Genomic DNA, 16,928 nt, shown 5'->3' on the forward strand with positions numbered 1-16,928 from the left:
TCACTAGTCAACATTTCTCCTCCTTACTTTCAACTGGTATTTTAAAGGGGAAGGTTGCCTGATCCTAAAACATCTTAATAGTCACATAACTGCTCCCTAGAACTGCAGAGAATGTTAATAGTGTAACAGATGGGGACACGATCTTTTAAAAATGGGCACTGGCTTTTGAGATCTGTGCAGGATCTTTTGAGCCTAATCTTCCCCACTCCATTACTGTGCGGAAACTGCACTGGAGTAGTGGTGTAATGGAGTAGAGACTATAGGTGCAGGATAGTGATCTACCACAGCCAATCACGCTGTTAGCAGGAGGCGGAGCGATATGGTGCAGGGGGTCGGGGTGTAATAACAAGTGTGCTGTTTTATTACGTGCCTCCTTCTAATTCCTACCCCAGTCATTAGCGATACCCAAAAGAGACCCAGTGCCACTCCCAACATGGCGGTCTTTGAAAAGTCATTCCACTGTTTGCCACTCTTAATATGGCGCCCATTGGAGGAGCGCATGCGTATTGCTGCTCGGGAGGAGCCACCCCCGTAGGGTCCTCCAGCTGCGCATGCGTACTAATTCACACCACTCTCAAGATGGCTGCCTGTGGAAGGGCGCCGGCGCATCACCGTCTGCCACGCTCAACATGGCGGGTTGGCGCTGACGGCCGTGGGCGTGAGGCGGAAGTGGGGGGCGGGGAAGCTGATAGCGGCGGGCGCGGCAGTGTTGGGGGGTACTTGGCAGGCCGGTGCCCCTTGGCTGTTCTCAGCAGTCCCGCGGCAGCGCCGGCGCCAGGGCGGGGTAGGATGATCCCTCCGGAGGAGGCCTCCGTCCGCAGGAGGGAGATAGAGGACAAGCTCAAGCAGGTAGAGGCGGGCGCTGGGCTGGGCCCGTCCCGGGGAGTCCCGGGCACCCCCACCTCACTCCCCGGCAAGCCCGCAGGGGTCCGGCTCTCTGTGGGCCGCCACACATCCCCCGGAGCCTCGGGAGCCCCCCGGACAGCTCCACCCCCTCCCTGAGACTCCCCCTGACATACCCCTCCCCGATCCTCCACCCCCCAAACTCCTCGCCCCGGACCGCTCCAGCTCCCCAGAGACACCCCTGAATAGCCCCCCATTGAAAGACTCCCTCCCTTAGAGCGTGACACACACACACACACACCCCGGGCAGCTCCAACAACCCACCCCCCTCCTCTCGGCACTGCCCCTCTCTCGGGCAGCTCAACCCGCTGCGACTGACCTGCGCTAGGGAGACTCTCCCACCCCTTAGACCCTGGGGAGCCCCCTGAGCCCTGCCCTGGACAGCTCCGCTCCCTAGGAACAGCTCCTCTCTCTAGAGCAGTGGTCCCCAATGCGGTGCCCGCGGGCGCCATGGCATTTATGTGCGCCCGCCTAGTGTCCAGCAGGGGAGAGAAGCTGCAGCCCTGCGCCTACCCGGGACAGAGAACTCCGGGGCTGCAGGCTGCGGGCGCTGGTGTTCTCGGTCCTAAGCCGGCGCGGGGCTACGGCTTAAGCTGGAGAGAAGCCGTGGCCCCGCACCTGCTGGGGACAGAGTGCTGCGGGTCTGCGGGCACCGGTGTTCTCTGTCCTCGCGGCTTCTCTCCAGCTTCTTTCTTCTCTCTGGATTCGTATATTATGTAATATTAAATATGATGTTTTTTGTATTTATTTAATGTACAAATACAAAATAAGCCTTGAAAAATTGTTGGCACCCGCCGCACTCTTCTGAAAACATGAATGTGCTACAGGCCACAAAAAGGTTGGGGACCACTGTCCTGGACAATGACAATTGACAGTTCAGTTTCACTCTTGTTCCCCAGCCTTGTTTCACGCACAACTTGCAGCGGTTTAATTAAGATCAGTTAAACCAGGGATAGTCAATAGGTGGGCCGGGGCCAAACCTGGACTGCCAGATGCTTTTGAAAGAACCACATAATGTTGCATCTGAAGAAGTGAGGTTCTTACCCACGAAAGCTTATGCTCCCAATACTTCTATTAGTCTCAAAGGTGCCACAGGACCCTCTGTTGCTTTTTACAGATTCAGACTAACACGGCTACCCCTCTGATATTTGACAAAATGTTGTTGTTTACTTTATTATTATCATCATTATTGTTGTTGTTTTCTTCCCTTGACAAAAAAAGAATGGTTTACCCTGGAGTTAAACCAGTTTAGTTAAACTGGTGCAAACCCCTGTGTGGGCAGAATTTTATCAGATTAAAAACGGTTTAATTTGTGTCTGTTGCCTAAATTTACAGGTGCAAACTAACTTGATAAGCCACGTCTACACTGCAAACTTTGGTTGACACAAGTTACATCAGCTTAAAGCCACCACATTTAGTATATCTTTTGTGTGCTGGTGTCATCACTGCACATACTCACCCAAGAGTGCTTGGCTCGATGCACAATGTGGTGCATCATGGACAGGCATCCCAATATGCAACTTGCCATCATCCAGCTTGTTGTCTTTTGTGAAATTGTGGCAATACGTGCTGGGGCAGAAAGGAGTCATGCAGAGGTGGCTGGGAGCAAGGGGTCAAGTTTCCATCAAGCAACTTTCTCCATCCCATAATGCCATCCATATCAGAATTTTCATGCTTTTTTAAAAAAATCCCACAAACCCATGCGGCACTTCTCACTGTCCATCATCGCTGATGGAAGCATGGAACCCACGCAGCTCTGCGCAGTTGTCATGAGCTTGCAAACCCAGGATGAACGATCCTCCAGTATTTGCAGAGTTTCAGGAAGAACCACACCAACGGGGGGCATGACAGTTTGGTGGAGGACAAATTGCTGTGCAATAGATTGAACATTCATTCAGAGTTGTTAGCGGTGGTCACGGAGCAGCTGCAGACAACGGAGCGCCGCTTCTGAGCCTGAGAAACAAGCACTGACTGGTGGGAGCTCATCGTAATGCAGGTTTGGGATGATGAGCAGTGGCTGGCTGCAGAACTTTCAGATCCAAAAGGCCACATTTCTGGATCCGTGTGCCGAGCTTACCCCTGCTCACCAGCGCAGGGACACTTGAATGAGAGCTACACTGACAGTGGAGAAGTGAGTGGTGATTGCTTTGTAGAAGCTTGCAACGCCGGATGGCTACCAGTCAATGGGAAATTGTTTTGAATTTGGAAAAATCCGCAGCAGGGGCTGTTGTCATGCAACTGTGCATTGTCATTAATAGTCTCCTGCTACTCAATGCGCAGGATATAGATGGATTTTCAGCCATGCGGTTCCTGGACAGCAGTGGGCAATAGACAGCATGCATGTCCCTATTTTGGCACCAGCTCACCTTGCCACAGAGTAACTCAACTAAAGCATTATGCAAGCATTGGTTGATCATCAGGGACACTTCACCACCATCAGTGTTGGCTGGTCAGGGAAGGTGCTTGACGCTCGCATCTTTAAGAACACAGGACTGTTCAGAAAGCTGCAGGCAGGGACATTCTTTCCTGACTGGCAGATTACCATTGGCAATGTTGAAATGCCAATAGCGATCTTGGGGTCGCAGCCTTCGCCTTGCTCCCCAGGCTCATGGAGCCATACACCAGCCACTTCAACAGCACCAGCAAAAGATTCAGCTACTGACACAGCAGGTGTAGAATGACTGTTGAATGTGCTTTTGGTAGATTGAAGGTATGCTGATGTTGTTTACTGACAAGATTGGATCTCAGTGAGAAAAATATCCCAGTGGTTGTATCTGCTTGTTTGTGGCCTGTTGTGTATAGCAAAGAGGGAAACGTTGCCACTGGGGTGGAGATAAACTGCATGCCACTGTAGCCAAACACAACTGCAGTTAGAAAAGGTATGCAGAGCTATGTGGGTGAGGGAGGCCTTGTAAAGAGCACTTTAACAGTCAGCAACAGTAATGTGGTGTGGTGCCCTGTGCTAGTTTGGGGGGCCAGGAAGGGCCCCACAAGTAGGAATTGTGTGATGTTCAGTGTACAGCTATGAATATAACACTATCTGTTAATGCACCTATTAATTTTGTGGTGCTTGCTGTACATTTATAATTATTACACTGTCATTGAATCTGTGAGTTGTCACCCTGTAGTGTAAGAAATGGTGGGTGCTTTCATTAGCGCTACGCATTCTGTAGCAGATGTTGTAAATGGATTTTTATTGCATACCAAAATCAGTGCAGAAAAACAATATGCAATAAAAAACAAGTACAATGAATACTTCTGAAATAAATTAATGGAACAGAATTTAACAAGGGGAAAAGAACATTCATGTCCATTTTGGCTACACATACAGCAACCATGACTCTCACAGGTCAGTGTAGGTGAAGCTATGGTTCTCCTTACTCTCCTCCGGTGTCGAGTGGTGGGGGTAGGGATAAGGCCCCTGAAGTGGAATGTTGAGGGAGGTGTAGAGAGATGCTAAAATTGAGTTCCCTGTTGGTTGCAAACGGAGGCAAGCCCTGTAGGTCCACCAGAGTCTGCAGCATTTGTGTTTGCTGCCGGAGAAGCCCCATTATTCCTGGTGCACCTGTCTCTGACTTCTGCACCTTTCTCCTGTCTGCTCTTTCCCTCTCCCGTACTGTCTGCAATAATCACCCTCCACACTCTCTGTTCACAGTCCAATGCAATCCTGGCTTGCAGGATCTCGCTGAACATGTCCATCCGTGTCCTCCTCTTTCTCCTTCTTATCATGGTCGGGTGTTCCCAAGTGTGGCCTTGGGGACCCCTCAAGGCCACAAAGGGAGCAGCTACACATAAAGCACACCGAGGTATCATTTGTATATATAATCACAAAGGAAAGTGAAAGTTAAGACTGAGAACTCCCTCCCCTTGCTCCCCAAAAGTTTTAATCAAGACATGCTTATTGACGCTTCAGCTTTGGAATGCTGCGGCCCAGTGCTGCTGTGTGGGGCCAGCCATTGGGAGTATGGCCCAGCAGGGTGTGTGTGGGTGGGTGGGTGGGGAGGGGACGAGGAAACTGTTCGGTTACTCGAAGCACTAAAATTTCAGCCCCTGTTTCCCTGGGTGCGAGTGCAGGGCAATGGCACTGTTTTCAGGTGGTGGTTTTAGCTGCTATCTTGCTCCTGGCGGTAGCAAAGGCACAGAGAGCTCAGCTGTCCCGAAGCTGCCCAGGCCCACATGATACTAGCCTGCAATGGTGCCTGCCGAAGTCACTGCGGACTAGCATGGGAAAGCGCCCTACCGCAGAGGAAAAAAGACGGCTGCCATTCCTAGAAACATTAGGAAGAGGATTGCAGAGAACCTCCATGAAAGTTTCATCAAGATGGCTCAGCAGGATTCAAGGGACATCCCTGTCTACATGAACAAACTGCTCCTCAGGCCCCCCGCTCCCAACCCAAGAGGGGAATGAAAAGCAAATTACAACTTGACCGCTATTGAACCGCTACCTCTTCTAGTATGAGTAAATTAATGAAAAGTTGCTACCTGTGTCCTGCTACATTGGGGTCAGGCACCGTCTGTTCGTTGAAAGATTGTAATGGGAAATGCATTTACACACCTGAGGTTTCTTCCCCTGCATCAGGCTTGCCCATGCTTAGCTGCCAGGAGTGACTAGTCTACAGTGAAGTCTCGAATGGCTCCTGGCTTGCAGCATAGCTGGACCACCAGGTCACATGTCCCCCATCCTCTTCCTCCTCCTCTTTGCCGGTCATGGTAGGGGTTTGTGCCTCAAGCTCCACTGAGGTATCCATGGTGCTCTGCAAGGTGCTGGTGGGTCTCTGCCAAGTATGGCTGCAGCTCATTGTAAAAGCGGCAGGTGTGCAGCTTGGCACCAGATCCACTGTTGGCCTTCTTGGCCACTTTGTATGCCTGCCTCAGTTCCTTTGTTTTCATGCAGCACAGCTGCTGATCCCTGTCATACCCCTTCGCCTGCATCCCCAGTGTCCACGTTTTTACGGCTGCTCCAAAGCCTTCACAGCCTCTTCTCCCCACCGGCCCAGGAGATCCAGGACAGATCCTGTCTGCTCCAGGCAGGAGTGTGTCAGGCGCGTGTAGCCGGCATGTTCACTTGGGCAGTTGCACGCAACAAGGGAGAGCTGCTAGGTTTGCTTGCCAAGCTGGGAGTTCAGGGAAAGGCATTTTGAAATACGTGGGATTTTAATGTGGGGATTCTGGGTCTCTATGACCCCTGTGCAGTAGAGTTTGCAATTGTTACTAGAGCGGTCAATGTCAAGCATTGTGAGAAGCTGCTGGAGGACTGTTAGGATCGATATAGGTCAGGCGGTGACTACGCTTGCACTGTCGACCACAATACATTGACCATGGCTCAACGCCATTCAGGGAGGTGGTGTTTATTGCTTCGTCTAATGGGGTGCTTACATTGGTGGGAGACAAACTAGAGTGTAGTCATACGCACAACGAGGTCGATGCAAGGTGACTCGCATTAGCCTAAATTTGTAGTGTAGACCAGGCGTAAGACAGGTATAAATTGAATTAACAGGGTTTGCTACACTGGGTTAATTGATTTTAAACAAATTAAAACCTATAGTTAATCAGTTGATTCTCACCCACTAGCACTATTATGTTGGGTGTAAGTTCATAACACCAGAGAGAAATGTCTAAATCCAGGATACCTCTTTATTGAAATAAAAAAAAGTTCTAATTAAAGGCGTGTGTTTTTAAACTCAACCTAAATTACTTGCCATTTTCTTTAACAGGAGTTAGAAATGCACAGAAATATTCTTTGACCCTTTTGGGTAAGGTTTGAAATTCACCTGTCATGCAGAACTGATGAATTCTACTTTATTCCAATGGCAGGAAGAAGAAACGCTGTCCTTTATAAGAGAGAGCCTTGAAAAAAGTGATCAGCTCACAAAAAACATGGTAAGTAGAGTCCCATAAATTAAGTTAAAAAGATAGGATATGCTTTGCTTGGTCTCTGATTCTGTTGCTTTTTCTGCTGAGAGTTTCTTTGGAAGCTCTGGTTGTGCCAGTTTGAGGAACTTGTGGGTTCAATAGGTACTTTCCTCAAGATATCTAATCTAAAGAAAGAGGAAAGGTTACAAAGTGTGTTGGGGCACAAGCTTGTCAGTTCTGGAAACGTGGGTTCAAATGATCCTTCAATCTGATCTAATCTATCTAGGTTTACATATGGTTCTCCTCATCTCAGTATTTTAGTGCCTCCCAAGTATATGACCATAGAAATAAACTCTCTCCAGCCAGCGGGGAAAACAGCTAATGTTCTGTGCCTCAGGGCTGAGCGGTGAAAGCTATTGGAAAGCTAAGTTGAAAAGATGAGTTTTGCACTTATTTCTGAAAGGACAATGTACTTAGTGGTCTTTCTGAATTCATCTGGAAGTGAGTTCTGGAGTCTAGGTCCAGCTCCTCTCTGAAAGATCTGTCTCCTAAGCTCACAAGCCTTCCCCTGTTGACTGACAGTTTTGTAGTGCCAGTGGAATGTAGCTGATGTTAATAATCCTGGCTGTGGAGGGAGAGGTGATTGATCCATCGCATCAGAACATAGGCCCAGAATTGGATTTGGTATGAATTAGGGAGCCCATGCACAGGGAGGAGCCGTTGATGTGCTCATGGACATCCGTGTTGCTTAACAGGTGGGCTGCTGCATTCTGTGCCTATGAATTCCCCCCCACACACACACTTTTCAATTTCAGTAATTGAGTCTGGATCACGGTAGCCAGATCTGAGTCTAATTGGACAGAATACAGATGGAATCGTCTTGTTTTTGTTTTGTTTGCTGTTGCATGGAGTCCAAAATGACCCTAACATTGTAAACCTCTGTGATGATCTGATGGCAGGAGCTTTTGACAGAGGGGGTGATATAGAGGAGGGGAGTTCTTAACATACTTTTCCTGCTGGTATCCCCTCTGTCTTGCCGAAGTTTAGCTTCAGCTGCTCTTTGCCCAGGATCTGAACTCAGCTAGATATTGGGAAAGCTGAGAGATCGTGCTGAACGAAGACAAGACAGAGGTGATCTTGGCAGAAAGAAGGAAGGGTTTTGACGAACTTTGTTCCTCCATAACATCCCCTTTTGCTGAGGCCACCTGCCCGCCAATTCAGTAGGTTGCAAAGTTGGAGTTTCTTGACAACCAAGTAGCCATGGCAGAGCAGGGCTATGAACCTCAGTCAAATGGTTTCTTCATTGTAAAAATTCATTCACATGTACTCGGTGCAATTGAACAAAGCATTCAGTAGGCTCTGCTTCAGCCTTTCCCCTGACTTGAGGCACCTACAGTTTGTCTCCTTTTGGATAGGTTTCCCAGGTTGTCAAATAGTAGCACTTCCATAGCACCTTCTGTGTGATGATTTGAGTGCTATACAAATGCTAATTAAACGTCACCATATGCTTATGTGGGGGATAAGTATTACTTCCATTTACACATTGGAAAGCTGAAGCATAGGGGGGGTTAAGAGACCTGCCCAAGGAGACAAGCAAGCCAGTGGCAGAGCCAGGAATAGAAGCTGGGAGTCAGGATTCCTAGTACCCTGCTCTAACTACTAGCCTACAATACAGTTGTGTTTTATGTGGCAGGAAATACTCCATGCTGTTTGATCCTTTTTGGGGGGTTTAGGTTTCCATCCTCTCCTCCTTTGAGAGCCGTTTGATGAAGCTGGAGAACTCCATCATCCCTGTGCATAAGCAGACAGAGAATCTACAACGTCTGCAGGAGAATGTTGAGAAGACCCTGTCCTGTCTGGATCATGTCATTAGTTATTACCATGTGGCTAAGGACACAGAGAAGATCATAAAGGAAGGGTGAGTCAAGTAGCAGGACCCTACTTTCCTCTACTGGATCTCTTTCTCCCATGTCTGTTTTGAATAGGGGCAGTTGATTGGGCAGGTCTCCACAAAAATCTTGTTATTGTTCTTTGTATTTTTTACATACCTATGTGCTTACCCCAAAAGAAACTCAGCCTGAACTTTTAGCATTACCTCTAAGGGTAAAATCCTGCTCTCACGTCTACACTGGGGTCCTCTTACATATTCTGCACCCGATCCCTATGTGGAGCTCCTCTCCATTCTCCAAATTTTCTACAGAGGTACTTTGCTTCCTTGTCGTTACCTCCATCTTTCCAGCCAACGTGGACTGGATGGACATCCTTTTATGGAGCTAGTGTTGCTTGCACTTGGGTTGCCCAGAGGGGTTACTGTGATGCTATATGAAATGCTCCCACTCCACCAAGGGCTGAGTGTGCTGGTGGAAATACTGAGAAAGCAATTGCTGGCTTGGGAAGTGAGAGGCTGCAAACTGACTCCAGTCTCATAGCACTGTGGAATACTGTAATGGGCTGCTGTTTTTGCTTGAATCAGGTCTTTTTAAAGCAAGCCTTTGCAAGTTGCTTAGTGAATTCGGGTGGTGGTGAAGAAAGTGGAGTTGAGGTCTTCACTGGTTTTGTTTCAACCGGCATTGAGGTTTTTGGTGTCTTTCTCATGCGTGCACTATTTCCATTGCAGCCCTACGGGGAGACTAGAGGAGTATTTGGGCTGCATGGCCAGAATCCAGAAAGCTGTGGAATATTTCCAGGACAACAATCCTGACAGCCCAGAACTGAACCGGGTGGTATGTAGTGTGCTTGAAAACCAGGGGCTTTGTGTGGGCATCTGCTTCTCTGACATCTGCAGCATAGTGGCAAAGTGAGGTTTGTTTGTAGGAACGTTCTCCTAGGATCCCAATTAGATTTGTTAGCAAGGATAATGCTTTACCTCCTGACTGTTGGCTTTCTTAGGATTCTGTACCAATAAGACCTACAATAGCTGAAAGCATGTACCTTGCATGCTCCTAAATTATTTCTTACTCCTAGCAAAGATAGAAAATGTCTTTAATCCACCGCCCAGGATTTGCTACGCTCATTCCCTGGATTATTATGGAACACTGCTAGTGTGAGGTAATGATCCAGTAGCCCATGAATCCCCAAGATAAGAAACAAACATTCATGCACTTTGAAAACGGAGTGCTGAGCATTGCTAAATAGTATAGGTTGGGATTTGCAAAGGTGCCCAAGGGAGTTAGGTGCTTCAAATTTAATGGGATTTGGGTGCCTAATTCCCTTGGGTTTCTATAAATTCTGGCCATGACAGATTAGTCTCTAGCTCTGTTTCAGAGTAGCAGCCGTGTTAGTCTGTATCCGCAAAAAGAACAGGAGTACTTGTGGCACCTTAGAGACTAACAAATTTATTAGAGCATAAGCTTTCGTGGACTACAGCCCACTTCTTCGGATGCATCTGAAAGCTTATGCTCTAATAAATTTGTTAGTCTCTAAGGTGCCACAAGTACTCCTGTTCTTTTTTTTCTCTAGCTCTGGTAATGCTGAGAGGATGGTGTCACGGAGTCACCGGGCAAGGCTCTGGAACTACTCCATATGAAGCCAGTCAGGACTCTGGGGAAGCATGCCTCCTCTTGGTGAGCATACTGTCTCCAGGGCAAGAAGCTTACACAGCTTCGACCTTCCTGGGTCTGACCTCGGAACATTCAGCATCCCCTTCTCACACCGTGCACTTCCCAGAGCGAGTCCGCATAGGCGGGGCTCCTGGGGAAGCCAGAGGGCCCTGCACCCCCAACTCCACAGTCAGACGTGACTCTCAGCCAGCCAGTAAAACAGAAGGTTTATTAGACGACAGAAACACAGTCCAGAACAGAGCTTGTAGGTACAGGAAACAGGATCCCTAAGTCAGGTCCATCTTGAGGCAGGGAGGCCAGAGCCCTGTCTGGGCCCCCCTCCATTTCCCCAGCCAGCTCCAAAACTGAAACTCTCCAGCCCCTCCTCTGGCCTTTATCTCCTTTTTCGGCCAGGAGGCCATCTGATTTCTTTGTTCTCCAACACCTTCAGTTGGCACCTTTGCAGGGGAGGGGCCCAGGCCATCAGTTGTCAGGAGACAGGGTGTCGGCCATTCTCTGTGCAGACAGCATCACACTGGCCTTCTAAGGCTCTTCAAAAATCACACACCCTTATCCAACCACCTAGATATTTAAGAAATACCTAGGGGAAACTGAGGCACACATACAGTATTCAGAGAAAACATTAAGAACATTCCCACTTCATCATAGATGGATAGGCCAGTGGTTAGGCTGCTAGGCTGGGATTTGGGAGACTCAGATTCAGTTCCCTGCTCCGCCACAGACTCCCTGTATGACCCTGAGCAAGTCACTTATCTTCTCTGTGCCTCCATTTCCATCTGTACAGTGAGGATAATAGCTCTGCCTGCCTCACAGGGGGTTTTGAGAATAAATCCATGAGATTATGAAGCATTCATATACTGTAGTAATGGAGGTCATATAAGTACCTAAAATAGATCAAATACTGTATCGACTCTAAAATTAATCCCATATGCTCATTGCCATCTTGAATTCTTTCCCCACCACCTGTGATCCCTTCCCCACTCTGTGCCACCACTTAAATTCTGGCATTATTTTAGCAGCTGCTGTCACAAGAACAGCTAGAAGGCTTTACTATCTGAAAGCAGCTTGAAATTCCAGCTTTCGCGTGGCTTGAAGCATTAATTGCTAACTAACATTTTGAGATCTCGGTTGCTGAAACTGTCCCAACTGAAGCATTGTGGGGGAAACAAGAAAGGAATCAGAACAATTCATAAGATTTCCCCACCCCCCTTTCTTTTTTTTTTTTTTTTTTTTTTTTTTTTTAAACTTAGCTCTGTTAAGCTACCTGGGCTATGGACGCTTTGGTGAGGCAGTACTTTCAGAATCCGTTAGTCCAAGCACTAATGCTGGACCATTGGTCAGAAAGAAGGGATGGAAACTGTACGCTCACTGCAGCCTTCTGTGCATTATCCTTGCTGCAGTCTTCAACTTTTCTATTTAAATGTCACTTTCCTCTTCTCTTTCAAGACCTCCTATTATAGATACCATCGGCCAGTTTTGCTGTTACCCCAGTGTAAACCTGGAGTAATTGCATTGAACTCGGTGGATTTGCAGAAGTGTAACTGAGAGCAGAATGTGACCCCATTTTTCCAGCTCATTGTGAATGCTTAGAACTCCCTCTGAATAGCTATTGCCTTTCCCTTAGCAGCTAGAGAGGTTGCAGCTGAGCAGAACAAAACTTCATCCCCTGCAGAGTAATTCTTCCACTTTGTTTTTCCCAACTCCTTACTTTTTAAAACTCTTTTGACAATAGGCTACATTGCATTTGGTAGGAGATGTCAGTGGTACACAGTATTTAGGTACACTAGAGATTAGGTGATGTTTAAAGATATTGGGAGAGGTTGTTTCTCCTCTCTCCTCCAGAAATCCCTGTTTGAGAGGGGGAAGGAATCTCTGGAGTCAGAATTTCGCAGTCTGATGACACGACACACCAAGCCAGTTCCTCCGATCCTCATCCTGGATCTGATCAGCGGGGATGACGAGATTGATACGCAGGAAGATATGATTTTGGAACACCTCCCTGAGAGTGTCTTGCAAGACATTGTCCGTATCTCCCTTTGGCTGGTGGAGTATGGGAGAAACCAAGGTAAACTAAAAGGAATCCCTAAGTGAGCCAATCTCTGAAACAAGCAGATATGTGATACATGATATGTTTATCTTGGTCACTCCAGTGGAATCCATCAACCATGTTATTGCACATTGCTGAGAGCAAAACTTGTCTCCTGAGGGCTGTGTGTGTCACTGTGGAACTCAGCCAGTAAGCGATCTCTCCTCTCAGCAGTCAGGTCTGTTTTCAGAGTAGTTGTGCAACTAATGAGCCAAGCGATCACATTGCCTTTGGAAACTGACAAAGAATGGTAGCAAAGCAAAACTTCTGACTATCTGTCAAAGGCATTTCTAGGTGAGTAGTGTAAATCAGATTCCTTGTAACAACCCATTTTATTTTTATTTTTAAAACCTATTTCACTGTCGTGCTTATAATAACCCTTTGGAAGTCGTTTAACCCTTCTGTGCTCAGTTTTCCCCTCTGTTAAATAGAGAGAATAGCAAATGATACTCCCTGCCCCAAAGAGTTTACAATGTAGAATCAAATTTCTTTAAAGCAAAAGATCCCTAGGACAGATCTATAGGCAGGAACTTGAATGTGGGACCCCAGTCCAAGCAGGTCAGTCTCTTTTGCGCAAAGCCTGTTTTCAGGAAAGGTCCAGCAACAGCATCCTCATTGTGCAAAGAATGCCTTGAGTTTGGTTATCAGTCATACCTTTGTCTTGTCTCCTTAGACTTCATGAATGTTTACTACCAAATCCGCTCTAGCCAACTCGACCGCTCCATCAAAGGTCTGAAGGAGCACTTCCGTAAGAACAGCTCCTCCACAGGCATCCCGTACTCCCCCGCCATTCAGAACAAGAGGAAGGACACACCGACCAAAAAACCCATCAAGAGACCAGGTTAGTTCCAGAATTTAAGGATCAATTTCCTGCCCTGATGCTAAAGAACATCCACTGGGCATGTTGTTCCATTTGTCTGTAATGGGTGTGTCTCTCACTGACCAGAGTTTTCCTTTGTGCCTCTCCATCTCATGGGGTAGCATCTAGTCATAAAAAGTGTTTTGAAGGTAGCAGGGTGGATGGGAGTTGAATGGCAAACACTTTTTTGCTTATCAGGGACTTTCACATTGAGTTAAGCTCCTAGATTATAGACCCTCTTTCATTTCTTATTTTGTTGGCTCATCCAGTCCATATTTCAGGGGACATTTTAAAAAAACTCCCTTGTATGCAGAGATATTGCAAAGACTGGGATTGTTTACCTTAGAAAGGAGACAGACAGGAGGGGACGTAAGTCAATAAAATAGTGAATAATGTAGAGAAGGCAGATTGAGAATTTCTGTTCTCTCTGTCTCAAAACATGAGAGAAAAGGGACATTCTATAAAGTTAGAAAGTGGGAAATTCAAAACAGGCAAAATGAAATACGGTTTAACAGACACATGTAATTAAACTGTGAAACTCACTGCCACAGGAAGTCATTTTGAATCTTGCTAAATTCTTAGCCGCAAAGGGATTGGACATGTATATTGATATTGTAACTATTCAGAGTTGTCATAATTAATAACAATCTTGGAAACTTTGTGGTTCTGTGCCTAAGCCAATCTTTAACTATTAGAGATTGAGAAGAGACCTGTTTGGATGGCAGATTCTCTCACATCTGCCTAGTGCGGTGTTCTTACACCTTTCTTTGAACATCTGGTTCTGGCCACTGTCCGATGGGATGTTGGACTAGATGGACAGGATGCCTGATCTAGTCTGGGAAGCCCTATGATCCTAAAACAAAGCAAAGAGGCCAAGGATTTAGCAAGCTGTGGAAACTGAACTGCCCATTCCCCCCAGAGATGGAAACTCCAGGTCATGGTTATGGCATATCTGTGGGGAAAGCTTCCCCCGCTGCTGTCCCTGTTTTGTGGAGTGAGAACTTTACTCTCCAGGGCTGTCTGTCTGACACTTTCAGCAGCACTAAAAAGAATCGCATACAAATTCAGAATGAATATCAGGTCCTCTGTGTCATTCTACTTTCAATATAGCACTCACAAGGCTCTGGCACGTCTGGTCCAATCTACTTAATATGCAATTTGTTAGCTTGTGCAGAAGAAATAATTTCAAATGTAGCTATTTCTAGTATGGATCCCAGATATTTACTCTTCCTATATGCAAAACAATTGGAGAAGGGAGGAGGGAGTGGGAATTGGTGGAGGGCCCAGAGAGGAGGAAGGAAAGTATTCATTTTAATTGTGTTGTCTTTATTTTTATAATCCTTATGTGAATGGCAGTCTTCATTCCAGGTAAACTGTGTTTTTGTGTGTGTCTCCTCTGCAGCTTGCCAGGTCCCTCTTTACCACCTAGTCAGTCCTCTTCCTGCTAATCGCAAAGGCTGTGGCTGGGATATTTAAAGGGAAAATCTGCTAGTGAAGATCTTTAAAACTGGTGACCACATAGCTAGGTATTAAAACACGCACCCCCACATTCAGTACCATGCATCAGAGCTGTTCTTGAAAGCTGACAGTTCAGAGAGCTATGAAGACATGGCAGGTTTTGGCAGGACTTTTAAAACCAGCTACAGTGAACCTGAGTTTCAGACGGAACTCTTCCTGTCACCAGCGAGCCGCCTGGAGAGGTGTGAATTTCCATTCTTATAGCTTTACTGCTGAGTTTTGCAGGATGGAGTTGATCATGTGAACCTCTGTCCAGAAAGATGATGGCTGTGGGTGTATATATTTTTGCTAAGGGGAGTCAGTGTTTTCCCATATTTAATCCAACCCAAATTCTTAAACATAATAGCACTTGATTCTGTGTTCTGCATCCCTGATGGGAGCACCTGCTCTATCAAATATCATTGGTGAGGCCTCATCTGGAATACTGTGTCCAGTTTTGGGCCCCACACTACAAGAAGGATGTGGAAAAATTGGAAAGAGTCCAACGGAGGGCAACAAAAATGATTAGGGGTCTGGAGCACATGACTTATGAGGAGAGGCTGAGGGAACTGGGATTGTTTAGTCTCCAGAAGAGAAGAATGAGGGGGGATTTGATAGCAGCCTTCAACTACCTGAAGGGGGGTTCCAAAGAGGATGGAGCTCGGCTGTTCTCAGTGGTGGCAGATGACAGAACAAGGAGCAATGGTCTCAAGTTGCAGTGGGGGAGGTCCAGGTTGGATATTAGGAAAAACTATTTCACTAGGAGGGTGGTGAAACACTGGAATGCATTACCTAGGGAGGTGGTGGAGTCTCCTTCCTTGGAGGTTTTTAAGGCCCGGCTTGACAAAGCCCTGGCTGGGATGATTTAGTTGGGAATTGGTCCTGCTTTGAGCAGGGGTTTGGACTAGATGACCTCTTGAGGTCCCTTCCAATCCTGATATTCTATGATTCTATGAAATAATTACAATAAGGAAAGCGGATGTTAAGCCTTGTTCTGGTTATTTAGCACTTCTGTGCTAGACAGCTGCAGCTAGACAGGCAAAAAAGACAGAGGGCTGGAGCCTTAGGGGGTGCAAAGCAGCTTACCTTCATTGAAGTCAGTGTAGTTGCGCTGATCTACATTTAGGATCTGCCCCCCAATCTTCAATACCATCTGACCTTGAAACTATACAGGAAAAGATTCCTGGATTAGAGAGATTTTCATCGTGAATGTTGCTAAACCAACACAGTCAGCAAATGTATTTCAGACCCACGTTATAATGGAGGCTTTCCCTTATACCTCAACAGCTCTCTTTCCATTGCTGAATATTTTGTCATTCTCCCACTATGAAGATCATTTTAAAAATGACTAGTGATTTGTATGTGCCTCAGTTTTTAGGAGCACAACTTGAGACACCTTAAGGGGCCTGTTTTTTCAGAAAGTGCTGAACACCCACCTTCTGAAAACCAGGTCCAAAAGGTCTCCATTTGGGCACCCAAAACCACTAGTCACTTCGGAAATTTTGGCCTAGATCTGTGTTTAGCCAGAGAGTTTGTAGGATAAGCCAAGCAGTGGCTGTGTTTGTATTTGTGTTTCTGGGTTACAAAAACAAACTCAGAAGATGAGCAAATGGAGATGACATTACATGTGTCAAATAGAGATCCAGTAAAGTGATTATCTAGGGTATTGTGAGTCTCAAGAAATAATAGTAGCTAATTCGTGTCTTCCATATTCTCAGACAAGGACAGAGTCTCTCTTTGAACCAGGCTCAAGTTCTGACTGGCTTGTCCATTTCCAAATACACCAGCCATGTGTTGTAGCTGCATAGTTACCCAGAAATGAGATCTTTTTTCCTGGCATTAGTCTATCTTATTTCCCACAGACCCATCAGCTTTCAGGGACTGCTCTGGAGGTGATGATCGAACAGATCTTCAAATCAGAACTGTGGCACTCCATAACAAAATTCTTCTATTGGAGTTTAAATGCCCCTTATTTTAATCTTCATCATTCTAAAGTTTGGGCAAGGAAATCGCTATGTTTTCTATGCCATCAATTCAGTGATCAAAGCGAACTCCAGATCAAATCTCAGACAGCATTAAGAGGAGGATATCTGGTAGTTCAAGCATGTAGGTTAAGAGCTCCCCGGTCCTAATGGAAGAATATCCCAGCACAGACCCTGACACACACTTT

The 16,928-nt window shown here is 46.6% G+C and overlaps 1 protein-coding gene across 13 annotated transcripts in view; it reads left to right on the forward strand.

Annotated features, from left to right (window-relative positions):
• The first annotated feature begins 683 nt into the window (after window positions 1–683).
• The window catches only part of EXOC7 (exocyst complex component 7), a 33,759-nt gene continuing 17,514 nt past the window's right edge, over window positions 684–16,928 (forward strand). For 8 of the 13 annotated variants that reach the window (XM_034789383.1, XM_034789385.1, XM_034789387.1 and 5 more), the window contains exons 1-6: window positions 684–849; window positions 6,718–6,783; window positions 8,490–8,674; window positions 9,374–9,479; window positions 12,159–12,381; window positions 13,076–13,243. In XM_034789383.1, coding sequence (XP_034645274.1) covers window positions 790–849; window positions 6,718–6,783; window positions 8,490–8,674; window positions 9,374–9,479; window positions 12,159–12,381; window positions 13,076–13,243 — 808 coding nt within the window. In that variant the 5' untranslated portion in view covers window positions 684–789. Of the gene's footprint in view, window positions 850–6,717; window positions 6,784–8,489; window positions 8,675–9,373; window positions 9,480–12,158; window positions 12,382–13,075; window positions 13,244–14,617; window positions 14,630–16,928 lie in introns of all 13 variants that reach the window. The other 5 variants (XM_034789382.1, XM_034789384.1, XM_034789386.1 and 2 more) reach the window with 1 other exon arrangement.

This window comes from Trachemys scripta, chromosome 14 (genome assembly GCF_013100865.1).
Source record: "Trachemys scripta elegans isolate TJP31775 chromosome 14, CAS_Tse_1.0, whole genome shotgun sequence".
Classification (NCBI taxonomy): domain Eukaryota; kingdom Metazoa; phylum Chordata; order Testudines; family Emydidae; genus Trachemys; species Trachemys scripta.